Here is a 25,672-nt window from a genome sequence, read left to right as displayed (position 1 = left end):
CTTTCTCTCCTCACCGATGCCCAAGATCCCCATGGAGCCTCTCTCTTCAGAAAGCTCAGGATGAACAAAAAGCTATTTGTATTTCAGTATATTTGTGAAAGAAAATTTATAAACTGGAACATTGGAACAGAAAAAAATCTTGCACTATACACTAAGGAGCTCATCTTATAACTTCACTATGTGAGGTAACCAAAACAATATTCAAGGAAAACATTCAAAAAGCATTATGTATATTTATGACTGCGTAAGGTAGACACAAATGAGAAGTATTTGCAAGTCTCCTTTAAATACAGTTTAAAACCAATTAAGCAAACACTAGGTTATATGAACAATCATTGTAGCTTCATGTGCCTAGTGTAGTACCTGACACAGAATAACATTCAATAAATAGTTGATAAATGATCGAGTAATGCACAGAAATCCTACTAGGAGAATATATCATTTATAAATGATTCCTACCAGTGTGGGGCTTTAGAGGTTTATCAGATCATTTTCACTTCTATTACTTCAATTCCATAAAAAAATGATTTTAAAGTCAACAAGCTATATAATTAACCTCTTTGCAAAGACGGGAAATGACAGATCCAAGATTACAGAGAAAGTTAAGAATAAAGCAGACTAAAGTTCAGTCTGATTCTTAATCAATGACAGCAGAGTAAAAATTCATTTCAAATAAGAATATATACATCTTCTCTAAGTAGCCTCATTAGTGGAGTGTAATCTAAAGAAAAGTAGTAAACTTACATAATTTTCTGAATGTGGAAATATATAGATTTATAGGTTTATAGAAATTTTAATTTCTAGACTTGAAGCCTTTTTGATACAGTCCACCTAGTTTTCTGGGTTTAAAACACAATGCTTACCATATTAGCCACTGGGGGGAAGGGGGAGGAATCAAGATATTAAAAACAAAAGGACCCTTTTTGATACATGTCAGTTCTTCAAAAATCACACAGTTCTATGATTCCTGGGTTCTGGAATGAAACATATTCAAGCTGAAAACCCCACAATGGCACTTAGAATTTGAGAAGCCTGAGCAAGTTATTTCATTCCTCCAAGCCTTAATATCCTCATCTATAAAATCAGTAGACAAGACTCTTATTAGGGTTAAAAGATAAAATGTTTGGAAAATCACATAGCTCAGACCTGGCACAAAGTGGAATCTCAATAGCGATTAAATCTCTCGTTTTCCTTACAAAATCCTCCTGGCGTCCTGACCAAGGACTCTGGTACATGAATCACACTGGATGGTGGAGTGAATGTTTTAATTAACCCAGGTCAATGAGCTGCCTTAAATGCTTTTCTGTGTAAGGCATATAAAAATCTAAATGACAGAAATTAACAAGACCACATATGTAATAACACAGATCTACCTTGAAACAAGAGTTCAGACGACCAGGGTCGGGGGGGGGGGGGGTGGGTAGAAATAAATGCACAGGTGCATACAATACATCCATGTACCAAGGGGTTAACCACATGGAATATGGATAAATTAAAAAGCAAGAAAAAAAGGACAGAAGGATATCTCTTGGTATGTGTAGTTATAAACTTAAGAATGTGAATACATAGCCCCTGTCCTGGAAGGATCTATAATCTAAGAGAAGAGAGAGAAAATGGGTGATGGGCATTGAGGATGGCACTTGCTGGGATGAGCACTGGGTGTTGTGTGCAGGCAATGAACCATGGGAATCTACCCCCAAATCCAAGAGCACACTTTACACACTGTATGTTAGCCTATTTGACAAAAAATTATATTAAAAAAAAAAAAAAAAAGGAAAAGAAACTGTTAAGTTCAATATAATAGGGTAAGTAATAAGACAAAAGTATGCACAGGGCATCCTGTGACACACACAAAAAGGTGGCAGGATGATTAAGAATTAATCGGGAGAATATACAAAATAGGAAATTAGCTTTATACAAAATGACTGCATATACAGAAAATTATAAAACTTTACTGAGACATAAAAATGAACACATGGAGAGACATTTATTTTAGGAGGGAAAAATTAAAAAAACAAAACAAAACAAAACAAAACACAAAAAACAAAAACCAACCAACTTCCCCAAAATTAATTCATGAATCTTACGTGTTGCTAACCAAAATCCCACTGAAATCCTCCTGTTGGGAAAAAGAGGGCAAGAAAATCCTGTAATTTACCTATAATAATAGACAGGCAAGACAAAATGGTTAAACAGACACACTAAAGCAATATGCCAGGACTGATTCTAGATTTAAAAAATTGAGAAATGTAAACAATGACAAGATTAGTAGAAAAAAAAAAAACAAATGTATCATTTGTGGCATAGAGGTCTCTGTAACCATAACAGTAAAAAAAAAAAAAAAATAGCTAAGTGAAAGGCTAGCAGAGTTGATAACAAAAGCTTAAGCATTTTCTATCTTAAAAATAAGATTAAAGAATAATAAAAAACAGAAAATCAAATTTGGGAAATTTGTAAAGTGCTCTTACAAAATCAATAGCAACATAAACAGCCAAGTAGAAAAAGTGAACATTTTCCAACTATCAAATTTAAGTTGGAATATAAATGTTGCTTCAGCTTCTAGGAGAGATGGAGTAGCTGACAGACAAGAGCTCTCAATTCTATGGCCAACGAGAAAACCCAGATAAATATGGTAATCATCTGCTTGAAAGCAACAGGAACTGCTGAGGAGAAAAAAGAACTTCAGAGAAGTGAGCTTCATTCTCTAGCCATTTTTACCCTGGGACATGCCAATTCTCAGCACTGGGAAAGGCTGAGTTCCATGAAAAGCCTAGAGGAGGATCACGGTGGGAACGAGAGGCCAAAAAGCACTTAGCCGGAGCTTAGGAGGCTTCAAGTGTACATTTGGCTTTCTCATCGGTTCATGTGCCAAACGCTGGGGTGCTGCACAGAAAGGGAAGCTTACAGCCTAAACAGAAAACTTATGAAAAGTAGAGCAGAGACATCTCATGACATTTTAGAACCCACCAGGGAGTAGTGCCTATAGAATATACTAGACTATCAGTTGAAAACTTGGAGAGCTAGACAAACGAGATATAAATTAGCCTCAGTTTAGCATAGTGCTTGATTGGAGGACGACTGAATGCTTCCTAGAAGAAGATATTTTCTAGAACCTATGTAAGTGTCTACTACTTGATATAAAATTTCAAGACATCCAAAAGACAGAGCCACATGATTAAACACCAAGGAGAAAAAGACAAAAGAATTAGAACCACACATGATCCAGGTAAGGGAGTTAACTGAAAAGACTTTAAAATAATTATTAATATGTCCAAGTAAAGATGAAAATATGAATAAAGAGATGAAAAGGTAAACAATTTCACCACAGAAACTGAATACATCACGACTAAACTGAATGAAATTCTGAAAGGAGAAGTATTTGAAATTACAAATTCCACAGATATATTTAACAATAGAGTATATTCAACAAAAGAAAACTTACATTATTAACAAGGTACTTCCTCTAGATTCTGGTATTATTAGTGAATACTCTGCAACTACTTCTTAATACTTTGGATGTAAAACCATTTCCTACATCAAGTATGTATTTTTTAAGTAGTTAGAAAAATACAACAACAACATAAACAAGAACCTTTTTAAACGTGGGGCAGGGGAGGGATAGCCAGGTAAAGGAAAAGTAGGGAAATACAATCTAGGTAGAAAAATTCTAAGAATAAAAGCACAGATACAAGAAAAGGGATGTTATTTTCAGGACATACAAGCCATCCAACACCACTAAAATCTACACAGTAAGGTGAACTTCTAAAATATCAATATATGAGCTAGAAGGGGAACTAAATCACTAAGTCACAGTGAGGAGTGGGTATATTTAAATCATTATAAGGTGCACAGACCCAATTAGTTATAGGGAGTGACTAAAAGGTTTAACATGGTCAGATTCATTTTGAATAGATATTTCTAGTTGCTAGGTAGAGGAATAATTTAAGGAGTCAAGATTAAAAGCAGGAAGACCAAGCAAGTGGCCATAACAGCCCAGGTAGGAAAGGTGAAGACCTAAGTTACAAAAGTAGTAGAAATGCAAAAAGAACAAATCTGAGAAGCAGGCAGGATAATGTGTCAGTAAAATTTTTTGGATTCCTTGCAGAAGGCTGAGTAAAACCAGAAAAACCATCTACCACAATTCCTGGTTTTCAGTTAGGGTGGGATAGATATGGTGGTGCCATTAATGAAGAATTGAACTACCACCTGGGTAGTGGGAGGAGCTTTCAAGGTGAAGGTGGTAAATCCAGGTTCAGACTTCTTGAATTTGAGGTGCCTGAGATACATCTACATAGATTTATTTTGATGCTCTGAAATTCATTATCCCAAACTCAGAATCCACTTATTCCCTGGAAATACAAAAATTAGGTTTCAAAAGTACGACAGGCAGAACACTTATACTCCCCTCCCCCAAGTTGTCCACATCCGAATCCCCAGAACCTATGAATAACTTATATGGCAAAAGACACTTTGCAGATGCAATTCAATTAAACACCTTGGGATGGTGAGATTTCCTGAATTATCCAACTGAGCCCAATATAATCACAAGGGTCCTTATTAGAGAGACAGAGGAAGGTCCAACTGAGAAGAAGGCCACATGACAACAGAAGCGGGAAGAGGCTGGAATATGTGTGAAAGGGGTCACCGGCCAAGGAATGCAGGCGGCCTGCAGAAGATGAACAAGGCAAAGAAAGAGATCCTCCCCTTGGAGCCTGTGGCAGGAACCAGCCCTGCCAACACTTCGTGAGGCCCATGAAACGGACTCTGGACTTCGGATCTCCAGACTGTGTGTAAGACAGTAAATGAGTGCTTTTTTAAGAGACTGAGTTTGTGGTAATTTGTTACAGCACAATAGGAAACTAACACCAGGTTACACTATTCCTCTTGAAAATGAAGGCTAAACTCTGGTTTCACAAAGAATGAGACTTTGTACCACCAAGCAAAATAAAGAAAATCTTGAGGTCTGGAAAGTAGGGCAGGGTGGGGGTGGGCAAAGAACAATGAGAAGAACTTGGGGTCTTTGGAACTGGGCCCAAGGAAAAGACTGCAATGAAGTATATCCAGCGGTCTGACCCTCTCTCCCATGGAAGATGTCCTCCCACATCCTCATCCACTGACCACCAGGCCTGATGTGGCCCAATCCCACCGTCCTAGCACAGGTGGCCACAGCAAACACTACTGAGAAAGCAAATAAGGAAAACCCCAAACCTGTACTTTGTGAGAAGCAAATGACTGACAGTCCCTTGCAGAGACTAAGGTGGTTATTCCCAGCTTTTTAAAAATTATATTTATTTTCTAATCTTTGAAAACCTTAAACAGACCCCACTCACTGGAGAAATGCACACATGCACAAGATTTTTCATGTAAGTTCCAAGGCCTCCCAGTTTAAACATCTTTCTAATCTTATAAATGAGGCCTTCTCAGGCAAATACTTAACTGTTTTCCCCATAAAAATTTCTCTAGAAACTATATAATAAGTCTTTCTTCTCTTCAATTACCAGATAATGGAATTTATATTTGTAAGAAAAAATTAAAAAATTGATGTTTTCTGAAAGCTTCCAGGTGATTAAGTAACAAACATAGTCTCATCTAAGAGGCAAAAAAAATTGAACACTAAGGAACAGAACACTCTTTTTCTCAGTAATAAGGATTATACTTGAATATAATAGTGTATAAATGTTACCTGATCTTCCTAACACATGATTATTTCACCATTTTTTCCTATATTTAGGAGAAATAACTTTCTTAAAATTTATGGACAAAAAATATTCTGAATCTATCATCCTATGAACAGTCATCTGCCCAAGGACAGGATTCAAAAGGAAAGTCTACAAGTGCACTGAATATGTGAGTGAATCCAAATGCAAAGCAGTCTTTCAAGAAACAATATGACGACAGCAGGACCTAAAATTGCTATTGTCTACTAAAGTATTTAATTTCTGAGAAACCCTTCTATCTCAAATCCAAGAATTCCACAAAATATTACCAATAAAAGTTCTTAGTTTCATTGAAAAGTCTGTGATATTGTTAAGCAAATATTCTAGAAAGCTATACTGTAGGAAATAATTACTTTGAGAATTATGCTTGTTTGTGATACTAATCGACAAAGCAGTAAATCAGCAACAGCACTGTACCTTAAAGAAATATTTTTGCTATTTTTAACCCAAAGTCAATTTGACTTGGCAGGTGGTGGAGGGTTTCTCAGATATAATGGCAACGATAACAATAATAGTGATAACACCAACAGCTGCACTTAATTTGCGTTTAGAACACTGCCTCACACTCAGTATGTACTTTACTTGAATTAACTCCTTTCAGTTTCACAACTAACTTACGAAGTCCTAGAATCAGGACTATTTTACAGATGTGTAGGAGTGGTTTGGTATCCTCCTGCTCGTGGGCACATAGCCATTTAAGTGACAGAGCCAGGATTGAAACTCAAGCAATCCAACTCCTGCTGACTGCAGAAGGCAGTCCTGTTTCTCTCCAGGGGGGGAAAGACGCTCAAAGTGTACGTGCTAGAAATACAGCTGCGTCATCTGTAGCACTCGGAGTCCTATCAGAGTCCCCATGTCCCCAAAGCTCTCGGAATGCTGCTTCATCAGAGCTCTGTATCCATCCCAGTGAAAAGCCTACACCTAAGAACCCTCTAACCACCTCCAATGGCAGGACTGTGGTTCAAAGGGGTTTCTTTGAGGTGAAAATGAGGCTAACCTTCCTGAGCTGCTACAGGGCCAACACGTGCTGTTCCCTCAGTCTGTACTTAATTTTTCTAAGAGGTGGTAGGAAGGGAACTGCCATAATAAGTCACCAACTTGCAATAGTGGAGATATTCTGGAAAATAGTTTCCTATGTCCCCGTTAACTGGACAAACGTGCTTAATTTCCAGAATTGAGTTTTCTACCCAAAAACTTCCTTTCCTGGTGTTTGCCCAAATGAATGCTTTATATACGATTTATGTTTTAAAAAAACAGACAAGAGGGGTGCCTGGGTGGCTCATTTGGTTAAGCGTCCAATTTCAGCTTAGGTCATTATCTCACAGTCAGTGAGTTCAAGCCCTGTGTTGGGCTCTGTGCTGACAGCTCAGAGCCCAGAGCCTGCTTCGGATTCTGTGACTCCTTCTCTCTCTGCCCCTCTGCCTCTCATGCTCTCTCTCTCAAAAATAAATAAACGTTAAAAAAACACTAACAACAACAACAAAAAAAAACAGACAAGAAAGTCAATGTTAGCTGGATGTGACCCTAGGAATCACCTACTTGAGCCCCCCTCTCTCCCAACACATGTAGAGACTGGAATTAAATTTTCAAAGAAAAAGATGCTAGTTAGTGACAGCGGTGGGACTAGAATAAGCCCTTGACTCTTGGTCCAGACCATTCATAATAGTGTGCTCTTTCTAGGCATGACCATGAAATCTGCTCAAAGCTCAGTGGTATGGAAACAAAAGAGTACCATAAATGTTATCAGATATTATCTCTGCAGACAGTACTTACAGTTGCAATTCAACATTATAAATTGAAGTGTTAACTTTCAAAAGTACAACTGCTTATTTCAGGAACGGGAAAAGCACTTCTAAAAGCCAAAATATAACCAAAGTAGAATCAACATGCAATTTTGTAACTTTTAAATAGTCCTGAAAAATCTTACAACTATTTCCAGTGCATAACAGAAAATAGCAATAAGAAGGATAAGTACTCCTTTCCAACTATTCTAAAACCTTTGATACTAAAGCAATAATAAGAAACAGATACAAAAACTGTACATAATTTGGCTGACCCTAAGAGTCTTGTCACCAATTAAGTTGCTTTCACTCTGAGAGAAGTTTCGCCTAAAACAAAAATACCATCTGTTTTACCTAAAACATTAAGATGTTCTATTTTCTTGTCATTTCAGAAATCACATCTGTAGCCATTTTCTGAAAAGACAGCATAAGACATTAGATTTATGGGTGACTGCATAAGGAATGATGTTCAATCAAAATGTAATTTTCATCTACTGGGAGAAAATTTCATTTCTCCAATAACTGTAACGCTGTAACTTTGGAGGAACACATACTACATAAACAGGCTGATTTTCACAAATAAAAAGACCTTAAAAGTTAATGCAGTAAAATAAAGTTGTTTTGTTACTAAAGACAGACAAGGCAAATACGTTTATATTCACTGCGTATGTCTTTGTCGACAACTGAAATCTATCTTGTGTGAGGTTTGTAGGTGAAAAGAAAAAAACAACAACAACTTATTATTGGTGCTAGTGAGCCACCATATAAGAGGTAAAAATATGAAAAGAACAAAACACAAGCCACTTTTACTTTCAAAACACTTTTAGACACAATATTGGTCCTGGGAAAGACATTCTACTCTACAATCCAATGAACCAATTGAAGATACACAAACACTGGAAAAAACATCACTCACAGTGAAGGCAAACACAATGTCACAAGGGATAAAGAACACATGAAGAAAAACACACAAGCCATCCAACTACCTATGATACTTTGAGTATATATTAAGCACCTACAAAAAACCCTAAAACCCAGGTATGTTTTACTTTGAAAGGTAGCCTAATTACACATACAATTTTCTTGCCTAAAATAAAATAAAATAATGCTGCTCTCCAAATAAGGATGAAATAAATAAGTCCAAAGGCTCTATTTAAAATTTTTCTTTTACCACAAAGTTGTGAAGTGTTCTGAAGTCCAAGATGGGCTTGAAGCCCTTCCTGACTTTTTCAGGATCAGGATACTTTCACTAAAATCCTTTTCCTTGTTCCTCTTGTAGTGCACGCTTTATTAATCTGCATTTAGAAGGAAAAAAAATCTTGTTCAGAAGAACAGAAGACTTTGAAATATGCCATATTACTTCAGACTTCAGTCTTTCCTGTGAACTGCTTTGAGTTAATTAGCTGTATCTTAGTAATTTCAGGAGACAGGATGGACATGGAGAGAAAAGAAGAGAGAGAACAGAAGACTAAATGTGCAAGAAATCAGAAAAACAAACTACGGACTCTCTCTAGTAGAATTATCACCTCTCCCCACCTGAATACACATCACTTTTAAAAGTCACTCACATTCCAGATATTTAATTTACTTTATCACTTCCATAGTGCATTCTATAACTCCAACAGGGGGAAAAACTTTGGCACTACAGCAGTAACAGAACAGAATCCCTCAATGATTTGCATTATCCAGCAGATACACCAAAACTAATGCCAGCTTTTCTTTGGCACTGTCTCATCTCCTTTCCAAAATTTTTCTTCGGTTCCACAAAGTAATGTATTTCCAACTACCTTAACTGGAAATTTTTATAATCCTTCCTAGATTGTAGGTGGTAATCCCCAGGGTAACTCTGCCTTTACACTGTAAGGCAAATCTCACCATAATCCAACATGTATAGAGCACATATTTTTCCTCTCCATCGTCTGCGCTTTCCTGATTATGATCTCTGATGGGGTAATTGCAAGATGTTGGAAGCAACAAACAAAATCGCTTTAATTTCATTAGACAAACCATGCAACTAAAACACCTTGTATAAACTTAATTCACTGTATAATAATTTGACAATAAACTAGAACCACACAGCTAGTTAAGAAAGTTTGATTTAAAGAATAAACAATAAAAAAGCAATTAAAACACAGACTAACCAGGCAATTTAGCAGGTGTTCACTCAACACATAACTACTTTGCCATTGCTTTTCAAGAAATAAAACTTAAAACTATCATTTCAAATGCAGTCTGTTCAACCACTTCCACAGATAAAATCTAAAGCTAATAAAATCTAAAATAATTTTGTACCTAGGAATAAAATCACAGTAGACTAATTATAACAGCCCGGGAAGGAAGATTCTTTTCAAGTTCACATAAAATTGATGAAAAGAATGATTTAAGATACCATGCCCTGAAAGCAGTAAGAAGACAAATTCCATCCACATTGTAAATCATTTAGAAATCACTATGTGAGAATGATAGCAGGCTACTGATAAACATTTCTTCAAACTTCTAAATGGCAACAAAAATGTATATAATTAATTGACAGTTACAGTATTTAAAGTTGCCTATTACAAACTTTAAACTGCCTAATGCAAGACGTGTAAAAGGTATTATTTCAGGAGGTGCAAGAAAGCATTAAGAATTTATTTTTTAATTCTGATAATGAGGAAGCCTAAAGCATAGTCAAGAAGCTAGAGCACTAGCAGACAAATAGAGTCAAGGCAAGGACTCTTACAAAGAAGAAAAGTCAACACTTACATACCTCTGTGCTTACAGAATGTGATACCATGGGCGAAGAGTCAGCACTACTTGACTTGAAAAAATTTCTTAAGAAACAGACATTTTTCAATTTTTGGAAGGGATGGGAAGCAGAACAAAGAAGAAAAGTTGAGGCACTCAAGCACGATGCTAATTACAATCTGATGTGAGAGAGTTCTGGTACTTTCTGCTGTACTGTGTCTTTATTAGGCAATTTGCTAATTATTTTAACTAATTACTTAATAATTCCTCCAAACCATTGCTGTGTAAATCTATAATCTCTATCTTCAAAATCTAAAAAACTCTGAAAATCAAGTTTTTCAAAATTCTTTTGGTGGCAAAACCTATTCCACTTGATCTTAATATTCAGAAATTTTAAGTTATTTGATAAGCCCTGTCCCAGACCAAAATATTATTTATGCAATATGCCATATATTCATATTAAGTTCCTAAAATTTTAAAAATTCTGAATTCACAAAGATTTCAGGTAAAGGACTGAGGATTTTATTTAGAGGTAGGCTATACAGCAGTCCAAGTCATAGACTACTTACAGCAGACATCCTATCTGTGTAGGTTCTGAGCCAAAAGAAAACAAAACAAAAAAACCCACCCAAAACCAAAACCAAACAAAAACCAACAGGAAATGAAAGAAGGAAAACATGAACACATCCCAGCACAGTGTTACACAAGGCAAGAACACAAAATAAATCTGTCATCGAATGACTATCTGAACTAGGGAATAAGTATATTTTAACATGGTCCTAAATAGATCACTAAGAAACAGTGAACATTTAAGAATACTGTGTTTTCTTCATATGTGAACACCCCTAATCCCAATAGAACATATGTGCTCTTACTTTCTTCCAATTCTTTATTTTGCAGTATCTAATTAAGTTTTGGTTTTGGAATAAATGGGAAACCTGTTTCTTAATAATTGTGTGGGATATGATTTTTCTACCTAACTGGTAGAAGAGTCTTGAGAACAAGTTTTTTTTTTTTTTTTTAATTTTTTTTTTCAACGTTTATTTATTTTTGGGACAGAGAGAGACAGAGCATGAACGGGGGAGGGGCAGAGAGAGAGGGAGACACAGAATCGGAAACAGGCTCCAGGCTCTGAGCCATCAGCCCAGAGCCCGACGCGGGGCTTGAACTCACGGACCGCGAGATCGTGACCTGGCTGAAGTCGGACGCTTAACCGACTGCGCCACCCAGGCGCCCCGAGAACAAATTTTTAAGAAGCTTCTAGCACCCAGGACTGATTTATTCAGTGCAGATCTGTTTCTACAGTGTACACAACACAACTCTAGTCTGAGTTGACGAGGACAAGGAAGAGTAGTCAATGATCAGAAAACACAGTAGCTAGCCTGGGGTCTAGAAAACGAACCTAATGAGTAGATCATGCTAGCTGCCTACCCACAAGCTGTTTTCATATTTTCTTTTACTGAGGATGACAATAACTTTAACTTACAAAAAAAAAAAAAAAAAAAAAAAAGCCCTTGATTCCCCATACTTGAGGTGGCCACATAACACAGTCCTGGCCAATGAAATGCAACTAGAATTCACAAAGTGGAGCTTCCCAGAAAATTATTGTATCTTCACTTTAATAAAAGTCAGCAGACTCAAGTGACATAACTTTCATCCTCTGCTCCTCCTCCTGCTCCTAGCTGGAACACAATGCTACGTCTGGAGAAGCAGGCACAACCCTGAGACCATGAGAACAACTGCCACAGGCTGAGGCAGGGCTGAAAGGTAAAAGGGGCCCAGTCCTTTAATGACCTCAGGGAACACATCACAAGTCCTGAACTACCTACTTTGAAACTCATACCTAAGAAAAATAAACTGCTTTCTTGTGAAGCCAATGTAGTAAGGTTTTCGTTATCTGCAGTTGAATACAATCTGAAGAGAAACACTATACCCACAAGAAACGATGCTGAAGTACCAAGAACTCATATTCATCTTAAGAGAAGATAGCACTGAATGCAAGATGATTCTTCTAATGCAAAAAATTTCCCATAAAGATTGATCACTATAGACATACTTTTCCTTAGAGGGCTGCTTAATTTTAAATCTGTCCTTAACTGCCTATCAAATACTACACATAACTTCTCATAATTGCTACCTTCTCTACCTGAATTTTTAGTTACCAATTCAGCAAACACCTCCACCATATGAAGCACTTCTTCCTCATTTCATTCAACCATTTGTAACGTCTTCAATTCAAGCAAGTCTTCTTCATTTTCTCCATGGAAGTTGAAAGGCAGATTTCATAAAAACTTAAGCTCAAACCTCAGAATTTACCAAACCTATGCTCTCTTTAATTTAATACAAAAAGATATGCTAATGTAGGCATTATTTTAAACTTCATATAGAATTTTATGAACATAAGAGTATTTGACCAATCCCTTCTGGTTATTGATGAACATTTAAGTATTTTAAACATTTAAAGTACTTGTTTGGATGATAAAGCTGAGAGACATATTTTGCCCACAGTTCTCTTCACCTCTATATAGGATTATTTCTGCAGGATACATTTCTTCCAGTGCAATGCCTAATTTGAATGCACCTGGCACATATTACTAGGTTACCTTCCAGAAAGATTGCCAGGTGTCATGTTAGGATGGTGAGCAAAATCCAACCTATGCCTTAATGGGATTTATAGCAAGTTCCTTCAGCAGAATATTACATAGGTGCTAAGTTGGACAACAGTGGTTAAACACATAGTCACATGGGAGCATGTAAGAGTGCCACCTAGTCTAACTCAAGGGTATCAGAAAAAGGTTCCAGGAATGTAACATCTAAATGGAGTTCTAAAAAGATAATCAGGAATTTGTGTGTGTGTGTGTGTGTGTGTGTGTGTGTGTGTGTGTGTGTACGTGCGTGTGTGTATATGACTGGGGATGTGGTGGGAAGGGTTTTTGTTTTGTTTTGTTTCTAGGCAGCAATAGTCTAGAAGTAAGAGAACACAGTATGTCAAGAGAATTGATAGTTGAAGGGCTGAAGCACATAGTGCAGGCCGAGGTGATGTGAAAGATGACGCGAGACACCAAATGCAGACACATGATTCAAGTTAAAGAGTCTGTGAGTTTATCCTTAAGGCAATGGAGAAAAGAAGAGTTTTGAACAGAGAAGTTAGAACATCATTGCTAGTATCTGTTATAGGCCTACGAAGTACTACATTCTATACTATTAAGTTCATATAGGTAAACTTATTTAATTCCTCCAACAAATGTAGGAGGGAGGGACACCCACCACTGAGGTGTCACCATCATCGAGGGGAGAGACATTAACAACCTAAAATAGGGTACTGGCACTGAAGATAAGGAGAAGTGGACAAAACTGCAATACATTTAGAAAGCAGAATGAAAAGAGACAAAGATGACCAGGGCAATCCTGAAATTTATTATCCAAATGAATATACCTTTGAGAATCAAAGGGGACCACTAATGAAAAACTGAATACACGCTCACTCTAAAATTGAGGCCCAAGTTGAGGTGCCTGGGTGGCTCATTTGGTTGAACGTATGACTTCCGCTTAGGTCATGATCTCACAGTTCGTGAGTTCGAGCCCCACATCGGGCTCTGTGCTGACAGCTTCGAATTCTGTGTCTCCCTCTCTCTGCCCCTCCCCACTCATGCTCCGTCTCTCTCTCTCTCCTTCAAAAATAAATAAAAACATTAAAAAAAAATTAAATTGAGGCCCAAATAAGTGGAGGACAAAGCTGACATTTTATTGAAGTGCTTGGGTATGGGTATGAGTAGAGACTAGGAGTTCTGTTTTAGAGAACACTGAGATGGAGGTACAAGTGAGCCATCTCAATGGAGCTATCCACCTGGCCCGTGGGCAGAACTCCAGAGACTTTTCTCAATAGAGATATACATGTGGTGAGTCAACAGTACGCTGACAATAAATGAAGGCAATGGAGTAGGAAATACTACTCTTACCAGGAGCTTTTATCTTTTAAATCTTCCTGAGGCAAAACAATTATTTATTTAAGATCTCTTATATGCTCTTGACTCTCCACCTCTTTCAGATGTTAACATAATCTCAAGCTACACATCTGTATTCCTGTAGATTTTTCTAGGGTACACATTTACCTTCAGTTTCGGTAACCAAATTTACAACAATGATTTGGATTCATGACATCTCCTTACTTCCAGTGCCTTCTTACTTTTGATTCACACAGTAGTCAGCTGAGTTGACTTTATCCAGAAAATTTTTAAAGAGTACCTGTGGTACATTTTTATAGGTGTTTTCATATTTGAAAATGTCTTTTTTTGTTGCCTTCACATACGAAAGAGAACTGTGAGTATAAAATGATTTCAAACCTCCACAGACTTGTCATTACCGAGAAGAAACCTAAGTCAGTCTAGCTTTTGTTCCATATTATACATGATCTGTCTTTTTGCTTGGGTACTTTTACAATATGTCCTTTTCCTTTTAATTGAACTAAGTTAGCAAGACACACCAGGGGTGACTCTCTTTTCATTTGTATTACCCAGAACTTCACCCTTTTCATCTATAAAGCAAGACCTTCTTGGCTCAGAAAACTTTTCATCAATTGTATCTTTGATCGTTGCCTCTGCTCCATTTTTTTCCCGAAGAAAATCACTAAGTCTTTTGTTAAAATCTTGCCTTCCATGCCTATCATCTTCTGTCCTGTTGTTTCCACTTGTCTTCCTTGGCGCTGCATTCTGGCAAAGCGTCTCATGGGTTTTTTCTGTCATATCACTGGACACGCTTGCACAATGTCAGCCTCACTCTTCAGTACGAATAATGAAGATGCTCTCTCATCGCACCCCCACCAATAACCTTTCCTTTTGTGGCTCCCCCATGCCGGCTCGCCATCTTTTTATTTCAGCTCTCCGCGTTCTGTTTCAGGCTTCTTAGAGATCATGACTCAAACTTTTTGAGAACACCAAAGAGGTCTTTGTGAAATGTTTTCCTAGTCTCTGTTACAAATCATTTTAAAAGGCAAATTGTTCTCCCAAGTCTTCTTGTACCCCTACTTTTTGTCATTCTGTAGGGCCTTTGCACAGGTTTCCTATGGTAACTTTCCATTTACTTCCCTACCCTCTCAGAAGTAGACATCTACCCAGACTCTGTGTATGCTAAAGGTACCCTTGGTCTTTATTCTGGGATTGGCTGAACTCCCTCTCTTATTCCAGAATTAGTTTTTTTTTTTTTTTTTTGACAAGTATTTGTTGAGCACCTATAATGTGCCAAGTATTTGCCAGGGGATTCAAAAGCAAGTAAGTTCCCTGCCACCATAGAGTTAATATTTTAGCAAGAGAGATGGACAGCAAGAAAGAAATAAAATAACCAGTTTGTTAATAACGCTTGAAGGAGGTAAAGAAAATGCAGTGATGGAGAACACTGAATAAGTTTTACCATATATATAATACATATATAAATAATATAATATACATATAATAACATAAATTATAAAATAAGGAATAGAAGTCCAGATGCATAGAGGTAGCCTGAATGCAGAAGGTCCAAAAGGCCAATCAATCAAGGTGGCTATGGCTGTAGTATTCATTCTTTTATGCCAGCTCTGGTGAACAAATGGAGAGGTTCTTTCTTCAGCAAAGAATATCACAGTATCTTTCTGGCCTGTGCCACTGTCAGTAGCAATTTCCATAAATGGGTACTTTCCTAGGTCAGTGCTCTACCATCAGTTCCCCATTTGTTTCTGCCTATTTTATTTCTGTCAGATTGAGTCTCCAAATTGGTTGTAAAATACAGACACAATGGAAGCCCCCTTATTGTGATTAAGGCTGGCAATAGATCTGTTAATTGAAAGAGATAAAATTGACTTGAAAGTCAAAGGTAAAGTAGGACATTTTAAAGTTATACATATATGACTCAATAACTCATATTCATGTATGTTTTACATATATATAATTTCCTAATCTACTGATACAACAGCAAAGCTACTTTGACTATGGGACCACTAATTCCTGGATCGTACCTACTACATAATGATCATGTGATTGATCATGTATGGTTTCCAGCTTAGGTTTTTATAAAGTAGACCAAGAACTTCAACATTTAAAAAAAAATATTAGGCAACAGGAGTACAGACTGCTTCTCCATCTTTATGATTTTCTTCCCAAATATTTTATAGGCATCTCACCGATCAGCGACTTACCTTTGTTGAAAATCTCCAACTTCATGTATAAAAGCAAACTTTTTGTATAATTCATCAGTTTAATAAAAAGTAATCAAATCATGCAAGAAAAGTAACAAGATCAACTGATCTGGGAATAAATAATCGATTCGTGATAATCATACAACTCAACTGAACTACAGAGGGAGAGAATTATACTTGTTTCCCTAGCTAGCAGCTTATTGATGACAAGGTCAAGGTACGATGGGCACCAAAAAGGAATGGAAAGAATCAACTGATCTAGTTGGCTAATTAAATGGAGACTGGTTAACAGAAATCTTAGGCAGAGAGAATGAAAATAATAGCTACCTATCTCCTTAACAGCCTCAAAAAACAGCACTGTCCCTGTATTAAAATATTAGTCCTCTTGTCTGGTTGGTAAAATACCAGAATTTCAAAGCTGTGGGAGTAGACATTATAAAAAGGAAAAGGAATCAATCCCCATATCTGCTTCTAGAGACCTGCAATGTTGCTTTTATTTCTAACTGTTCACCACTGGTCAGTGAATAATTGCATTTTTCAGTCTAGTCGATCAACTTTATAGTTTGTGGATATCTTAAATTGTGGCAATAGGTTGACCGTCAAGCCAAGGTTTGGTGTTCCTCTGATTGTTCATCATCATCTTTGTTTTCATGAGTTTCAACAGGAAATTGAGAGAGTCAGTCTCAGGGTCCCTAATCAGCCATCACATAAAATGAAAGTGTCAACTTTTTTGTTTTTTAATATAATAGGTGTTATTCATCTAAGTCAATGTAAGGTTGAAACAGTATTTCAGGAATTAATAACTCATCATGTCTGGTATCATAAAAAAATAGAAATGTTAAGAGTAGTAAGACAATCATGGGAAAAGGTAGAGTCTTTTCTCCTTGTCCCTCCCCCAAAGACCTTTATATTTCCCTGGGTGCGGTGGGGGGGAAATACCAGGCAACATACAAGCTGGCAGATGATTGATTTGGAATGGCAAACACCAAAAAACAGTACTTGATGTTGGTATCCACACACGATTGCTCTAAAATAAGTTCTAACATAAAATTAACTAATATATCTGTTGAAGCTATCTCCAACTCCCTAAGAAACTTTCAGTTACTTCAAGTAATATACTATATTCTACTGAAGTCTTTTCCATATAACATCCTTTCTAAAAATATCCCAGATTACACACAGCCTGAAATGTATTTCTGGATAATTGGAGAACTGGTCAATCTGTATCTTGAAGAAGTCAAAATTAATAAAATATAATTCAGATGCAACAGATGAAAATACACAAACCTTTCACAAGCAATTAATACTTAAACAGAAAAGCAACTCAGAAGAGAGTTTAGGAACTCATCCTTCAAATCCATTAGTGAGTATTAATTCTTAAACAGACTAGACTATTAATACCCACAAAGACCTACACTAGACTAGAACAGCTCAGTTTTTTATTTTTGAGATTCTCCACTGCTGTCAGTTAACAATTCCCCCATTAAAAGAAAATTCTAAAGGAGCTTTAAAAGAAAAGGACATTTCAGCTACTCTCATACTAATAGAACCTGCAAAAGGTCCAGAGTGTCAAATCCTAGTCAAATCATGTATTCTATTATTACCTTGAATTCCCTTAGGATAATATTAAAATGCAGCCCGCAATTTTCAAGAATGGAAATCCTCAATCTTCCTGACTTTGTACATTTTCTTGCTAACTAAGGTGAAGGTATTTCTGTACTAGTTTTCTAGTACATGACAAGATTTGAGCTCTCACTATTACAATCCACGAGCAACAAGCACAGTTCTTACACTAGGTATCACTGTTAATCTCCCCCAAGAAAAGCCATGAGGCACAAGTCAAGTTCCATCTTGACGTTCATGGCTCTCTCAACAGACTCCAGGTGTTCATATTAAAACCACTCTGGTTCAAGTCATGGAATCTCAGTTCAGTTCTGTACAAATGTTTCTACCAGGTCTGTATTATAATAGATAACACTGACGGAATCTGAGCAGTTAGAATTCTATCTCTCCTTTTCTTCACTTAAAACTTAAGCTGAAACAACTGTTAGGGATATCAGATACTTTTCTTAGATACTTTCTGAGTGTGACTTGGTATAAAAATACATTGATGACATGGTAACCGATGAGAAAATGATTTCAAGTCTTGAACCTCATTACACTATAGGTAATTATTGTGAGAAGAACTATTTGTGATAACATCAAAAACACAAAATGTGGGATCAGGCAAATCCTCTTTGTCAACAACAACAGAAAGTCTTATGTGTAAAAATTGATCTGATCAAGTCAACTCATTCAGTATCTTTTGAACCCACTCAGTGCAAAGAGCCTCGAAGAATGCAATCTCAACAGAGTTAATTCTGTAAGAATACAATGATGCTGAGATGCAAGCTAAAATTTTTCAGGTCTCATGGTATGAAACTCTAAAATCTCAAGTGAGCAGTTGTCCAAATGTTGAGCAAATTCAAAGCTCTTCCTAACTGTTGTTTATTTTTGCTTGCAGAAGTAGTGTATTTGGAAACCCTCTGGCATCCAGACTCCAAATATTAGATGAAAGAACTATTTAGGGAAAATATATGCCAGGATACCACATTTTCACATACAATGTGAGCCATGTCATATGCACATCTGGTGTCTAAAGTTCAATATTCTCTTCAATCAATAATTAATTGCATTTCAACAAGTCTTTATTCAATTCTTGCTATGTTGAGTAAACTTCCGAAGGTATGTTGGGGGAAATAAATAAAAGAAATAGTTCCTATCATCAAGGAGTTTACAATCTAGCAGACTTAACCTCAAATAATTATACTGACAGAAATAAGACAAAATCCATTCACAGCTATATGAGTAAGTCATTTTGGACCTGATTTAGATGACCATTTAGGGCCCCTGTCATAATGGGATGACACTTTGGGCATCTAGAGGGGAGGGGGAATACTGTACATATGGTAGGTATGTGCACTGGAGTGGCCAGTGGGTAAACTGTAGTAGACAGACTTCAAGATGACTGCCATCATTCCTCTGCTTCCTATATATGCTCCTCACATCATGTAATGGAGAAGAATTTCCTCCCCTTGAATCTCGACTGACCTTATTGACTTGCTTGACTAAGAATGTAGTGGGAAGGACCTCCTAGGACTTCTGAGGCTAAGTCCTAGAAGCCTTGCTGCTTTCACTCAGGTGACTTTCTCAGGGTTCTGCTGTGGGTTGATTCCTGTGACAACTACATGCAATAAATTAGAGGCAGAGAGAAACTGATAACAAAAGAGCAGGAAGGCATTGCAGTGGTTCAAGTAAAACGTAAAAAAAAAAAAAAGTGGCTTGAAACCGAAAAGTAACAGGAAGGCGGGAGATGATGGATGTCAGAGATGAGTAGAGGGGAAAATCCAAAAGACTCTCCAGTCCCTGACACTTAAAGAGCAAGAAAAGGTAGAAGTCAAAGTGGGTTCTGGGGTTTTAGAACCTAGACAACCAAAAAGAGAAGGATACTATTAATAAAGATTGTGATCCAAAAGGAAGTATGCATGGAGAAAACCAGAGGAAATTAAATTAGAAGTGCTGGGCAGCCATCCAGGGAGAACCATTCAACAAGCAAATGGCAATGGGGGTATCAAGTGCCTTTTGTGGGATTAAGTGTTTTTTATATCTGGTAGTCTGAAGTCACCCAAGTCCAAAGCACTGACTTCTTTTGTATCTCCACATGCTTGATGGTTTCTTTTAAAATTAAGCCCTTTTTTTTTCGGGCCAAAAGAGACATAAGATCCCTTACCAATAAGTGCCTGGCTTAAAATTAATAGTACTTAATGGTAAATTATAATTGATTTGAATAAATTATTCTCAAACTAAAAAAATTTTCTACTTGAAAAATTAAATTTGCAGATTTACAGAAGTTATCTCAATGTAATTTTAGTTGTATACTTGGTGGCATTTCAAATAATCCACTTTAAAAAAAAAAATTCCTTTATACACTGTCAAAACACACAACTTGCTGGCCTGAGCTATGGCAACATTTGTTTCCATCCTGCCTGAAGGACCAAATGCCAAAACAAGACTGAAATCCCTGCATGTCTCAAAAGTTTACCTTCCATCCTGTATGTCCTCTGCACTCCTAATCCTCTAAATCTTTGTATTAAAGCTTTTTACAATTGTTTCCTTAGGCAATTTTATGTGTGCAGAGAGAAAAAGAAACATCTCTGTGCGTTTAAGGATTATTTAAGGCTAGAAAATTTATGACTTGTTCAGGGTGCCCTAACTTTTAACTCTTGTTGTACCTGCTTTCCACACAGACTACAAATGCATACACTACAATAGCTTACGTAACCTTGTGGACTCAAGCAGGTACATGGACATCTATTACATCACTGTGAGCAGATTATGGACTACTTTTTAAACACTCACAAACTAAAGTACGTTAAGTTACATAGCTATAACTAATGTTGCCAACAACATGATCAAATTCATTTACATGTGTTACCGAAACTATGGGTTTAGAAACTATGGGTTTCTCATCCTTTTTACATCATAATTCCTTGAAGACTCTTTTGAGACATTTTTTGCTACTCATCCCCCTCATACAATTTTAATATAACACTTAAATGTATGTCTGTTATGCACTGTTACATACCATTTTTATGCTATTTTTATATATTTAAAAAAATAGTACTTTTTTTTTTCAAACTCTAAGACGATTTTTACCCTCCTAAGAAGGACGTCTCCCTCACTGAGAATGCATGTTTTAGTTAGATTAGTAATTTGTTACTTAAATAAGAACTATGCTTATAATAAAAATAATGCTAAGCCTTAGATGATTATGTAAGATTCATGAAGAATATGAGAAAAATGTGTGACCATACTTCTGAAACTTCTAACTCAAAGACTGAGAAGTGCAAACATTTATTTCACTTTCAGTAACTGCTAAATAAAGCTATCAAACTCTTCCATTTTAAAGGTTACCATCATTCCTCATTCTTCAGTGATATTACTGAGAGTGACTCAGTATTTGTGGCTAACAAGTAAAATATAGATTTTAAAACCAGAAGAGTAAGTAGTTCTATTCATGAGGTCCTCAAGTACAAAAGAGATAAAAGTAAGAATTCGACAATTGTTAAGTGCCCCAATTCACCTAACCACAGAAATAGTAGTAGCACTGACGTTTGATAGAAAAGAACTGTGAAGAAGTAATATTAAGATGAAGAACACTGTTTAAATACAAACTGTTTTAAAGGAAATATTAAAAAGTGACAATTTTACTAATAGTCTCAAAAATTCTATTAGATCTCCTCAATATCAGAGCCAAAAAACAGATTCCTTAGTTAATACACCTGTATCTCCTTTCTTCCTCCAGCATAAGTAGGACTAAATATCACTGCTAGTTAAAGCAAGGACAGTAGAGGAAAAAGAGAAGCCACAGGGTTTCTCACTCACTGTGGCTCCATCCCACACACCCTTCCATGCACCCAAAGGAAGACGAATGGGGTGCAGAAGGGGCATGAATTGCTTACAGCAAGCATAACATATTTTTATGGTAGCAGAAACAAAGATCTTTCCCCACCAAAATACAAAAAGGAGGAAAAGTTAAGAGAATTAGGCCTAAAGCCAAAGAGATTTATGGATACCACAATCTATTAGGGGCACAATATTTAAGAAATAGCCATGTAACCCCAAATATTTACTTATTTTAAGACAAAGAAAACATTTAGTAGTTGCAGTATCATTACTCTTTCATGATCTGACAATCTGAAAGCTTTTAAGACTGCAACAAGACTTTCTTTAAAAAAAAAAATGTTTTTATTAAAAAAATTTAACATTTATTTATTATTGAGAGACAGAGAGAGACAGAGCATAAGCAGGGAAGAGGCAGAGAGAAGAGGAAACACGGATTCCAAAGCAGGCTTCAGGCTCCGAGCTGTCAGCACAGAGCCTGATACGGGGCTCAAACTCACAAACTATGAGATCATGACCTGAGCCAAAGTCGGACGCCCAACCAACTGAGCCACCCAGGTGCCCCCCCCTCAAATTTTTTTTTAATGTTTATTTATTTTTTTTAGAGAGAGAGAGACAGCAGAGGAGGGAGGGGCAGAGAGAGACAGGGAGACATAGAATATGAAGGAGGCTCCAGGCTCTGAGCTGTCAGCACACAGCCTGACGTGGGACTTGAATTCATGAACCAGGTGATCATGACCTGAGCCAAAGTCAGATGCTTAACCATTGAGCCACCCAGAAGTCCCCCTGCTTTTTTTTTTTTTTAATTTTTTTTTTTTTAATGTTTATTTTGAGAGAGAAACAGAGTGGGAGCAGGGGAGAGACAGAGAGAGAGGGAGACACAAAATCTGAAGGGACTTTCAAGTTAAGATATAAACTATCTGTTCCAGTTAATCCCTTCTTTTTCTGGCCAAAAAAAAGAAATATAGGATTTCTTTGCCATTACTTCAGTGATACTTTACTGTAACTAAAAAATACTTATCTTCTTGTTCTAAGGTATGAACTGTGTATGTTTTAAGTCTCTACTTCTTGAAGAAATTTAGCCAACTAAGGCTTTATTCTATGCTTAACCAAAATGTCAACTTTATTACAGCAATTGTGTATTTTCTATAATACTATTATTCCATTTATTTTTAAATAATCTCAATAAAGAATATCTAGCTAAAATTATGAATTATCCTTTACAATTATTCTTTGACCCTACAATTTTTAAATACTAAATTTCTTGGATAGTAAAAAGTTATATAACATAAGAATACACTGTGAATCTGGGTATTGTGGGTACTGATCTATTGATATTTGGTTATTAAAAACAGATGACTTGGTTAAATAATTACCAATAAAAACACAAAACATTTCTTTCTAAATGAGAGGTAGCCACCAATTATTCACTCCATTTTTAGGTCACCGGAGCACCCTTCCCAATTACCTTAACATAAACCCACAATGCTAAAATGAGACAGTCTGACCAGCACAATGACAAATAACTAGTAAACAGTTTGCAGTAAAATCCTTAATAATTAAGTTTCTTCCTTCATTTTAAAAACAGGATCAGGGATTAATGAAAATAAGGTAAGTAAAACAATGAGTTAAGAAAGAACATAACCATAAATTGTATTTACCATTTCATCCCAAATATCTGTAAAAAATACTGTTATAATAGTTCATTCAGCAATCAATGTACCAAGCACTGTGTTAGCTATTAACACCGAACATGACAGCCCTGGGAGAAAATTCATTTTTTCAGACAACTTTGTACAATTAATAAATTGATTAAATAAAATACTTCCTCAAAATATATACTGGCTGGAGCAAAAAATGTTGAAAAGCAAGAATGTCAAGTCAGAACCGCAGCAAAAGTTTGTGAGAAATTATGTATTTACCTTGGATCTGCACTCAGCGTTATTACAGTTTTTTGTGGTAGAGAACTTTGTGAGCTTTGTTTCAAATCCTATAAAAATAAGCAAAAATTTTTTTAATTTTAAAACCCAAGTTTCAAAATTAGCTATGTAACAGTACTTACAAGAATCCTAAAAAGGGTAAAATGGGGAAAAAATCCTCTTTCCAGCTACACAAAGTCCATCAAAGTTCAAGATAAGTAATTCTTGTGTGTGTGCATACATATGTGTGTGCATTTAGATCTCAGGATGGCATATGTCACAGGGACCAGACTCCAATTAGGAACCAAATCAGAGTCCTAAAGATAACTGTGCAAAAAGTTTTACTACTTTACCTTTGTATCACAGGTTTCATTCATATCCTATGCAATGTTTGCCCATTTGTTGGATTTTTTACCTTAATATGAAAATATGAAACCATAATTTGATTACAAGCATCAGTATATGAAAATACTGAAATTATCTCTGATTCCAGATGTGTAAGTTCCAATTACATGCAAAATTTCAAAGCCTATCATTCATAATAGACTCTAATGATAAAAAAAAAAAATTACAATTTTAAAATATCTGAGTCGCCAAGTGGAAGTCTCAAGAGGTCTGCAACCAACCATTTTTTTCAACTGTTCTTTGCTGTGGAATAGCATATTCTTCCTTTCAGAGTATGTTCTGTTTTATTGGCTCATCTGATCCTAACAACAGTATAAGCTATGTCTGGTATCGTCTCATCTTACAGGGCTCATAGATGTTAAGCAACTTTTTCAAGGCCCATGCGATCAGGTTCAGAGGTTGAGGCTAAAAGCTAGTCTCCTAATTCCTCAACCACTCCTCTTCTGTTACACACATCTGAGCACTGCCCACAGCACTCCATGGCCTGATCCTAAAACCAGAAGACAATTTAGGATCATTCAAACTGAAGTTCAGCAAGAACAGATTAAGGATTTACAGCAGCAGTGCAAACACCAAGGGGCTTCTAATTTAAGCCAAGCAAAAATAACTAATTATGATGCCCAGTTATCTCACCATATCATCTTACAATACATTATCATCAACACACTTAAGAGTGTTTTGGAAGCCTGTTATGTTTCACATAACAAAGTAAGTTCATTATTTTATTTTTCATGCTTAGATTTAGTCAGAACAAAATATACACCATAAAACAAATACAGACACACTGATAGGAAAGAAGCACACACAGATATTTCATATAAAATGATATAAATTCTAAGTACAAGGAAATCACAATTTTTTAATGTCTCTTTTCACTAAGCTTCTCATCCCCCTTTCCAAATTAAGAATAAAAGAATCACACACTTTTATGATAAATATAAAAGATATCAACTAACCATGTCTAGCAGGTTATCAAAAGAGTAAGAGTTGTACGAGTTTTTGTCCTTCAAAATAAGAAGTAGTGCAGAATATCCGATTATCTTCTTCAAATTCATTAAGGAATGAAAGAGTCTGTGAACCAAAAATGTTACTGGTCTGAGAAGTAATTCAAATATCTGTATACAATATTTTCAGTTTCTTTAATAATGGCCAAACCACCATTACTCTCATCCTGTCTTCACAAAGTGCAACCTATAATGAACCTATAAGGAATTGATACTTTTTTGCCCACAATTAAGTACTGAGAAAAAAAGGAGGGGGGTTAATCACAAGATACCACTAATAAGGATTCATTTAAAGTAGAAAACTTTCTGGACATACCTGAAGCACATAAACTTATTCAAAATGATTCTTCTTTTTTCTTTTTTCTTTTTTTTTTTTTTACCTGCTGATACATTCTATGAATATCATGTCAAATAATAACACCCTGCATGATCACTCCAACAGCTTTAAGGCGTTCTTACCAAAAAAGCACTTTGATACTTTAGAAAATTCTTTAGCAAGTGTTGAAAT

At 36.2% G+C, this 25,672-nt stretch overlaps 1 protein-coding gene across 1 annotated transcript in view; it reads right to left on the bottom strand.

Annotated features, from left to right (window-relative positions):
• The window catches only part of MAN2A1 (mannosidase alpha class 2A member 1), a 164,825-nt gene that overhangs the window by 53,786 nt on the left and 85,367 nt on the right, over positions 1–25,672 (bottom strand). Inside the window, exons 11-12 of the mRNA XM_015073009.3 lie at positions 25,117–25,231; positions 23,759–23,826 (exon numbers count right to left, since the gene is read on the bottom strand). Of these exons, the coding sequence (XP_014928495.1) occupies positions 23,759–23,826; positions 25,117–25,231 (183 nt within the window). The remainder of the gene's footprint in view (positions 1–23,758; positions 23,827–25,116; positions 25,232–25,672) is intronic.

This window comes from Acinonyx jubatus, chromosome A1 (assembly GCF_027475565.1).
Source record: "Acinonyx jubatus isolate Ajub_Pintada_27869175 chromosome A1, VMU_Ajub_asm_v1.0, whole genome shotgun sequence".
In the NCBI taxonomy this organism is placed as follows: domain Eukaryota; kingdom Metazoa; phylum Chordata; class Mammalia; order Carnivora; family Felidae; genus Acinonyx; species Acinonyx jubatus.
This window is presented reverse-complemented; position numbering and strand designations above follow the sequence as displayed.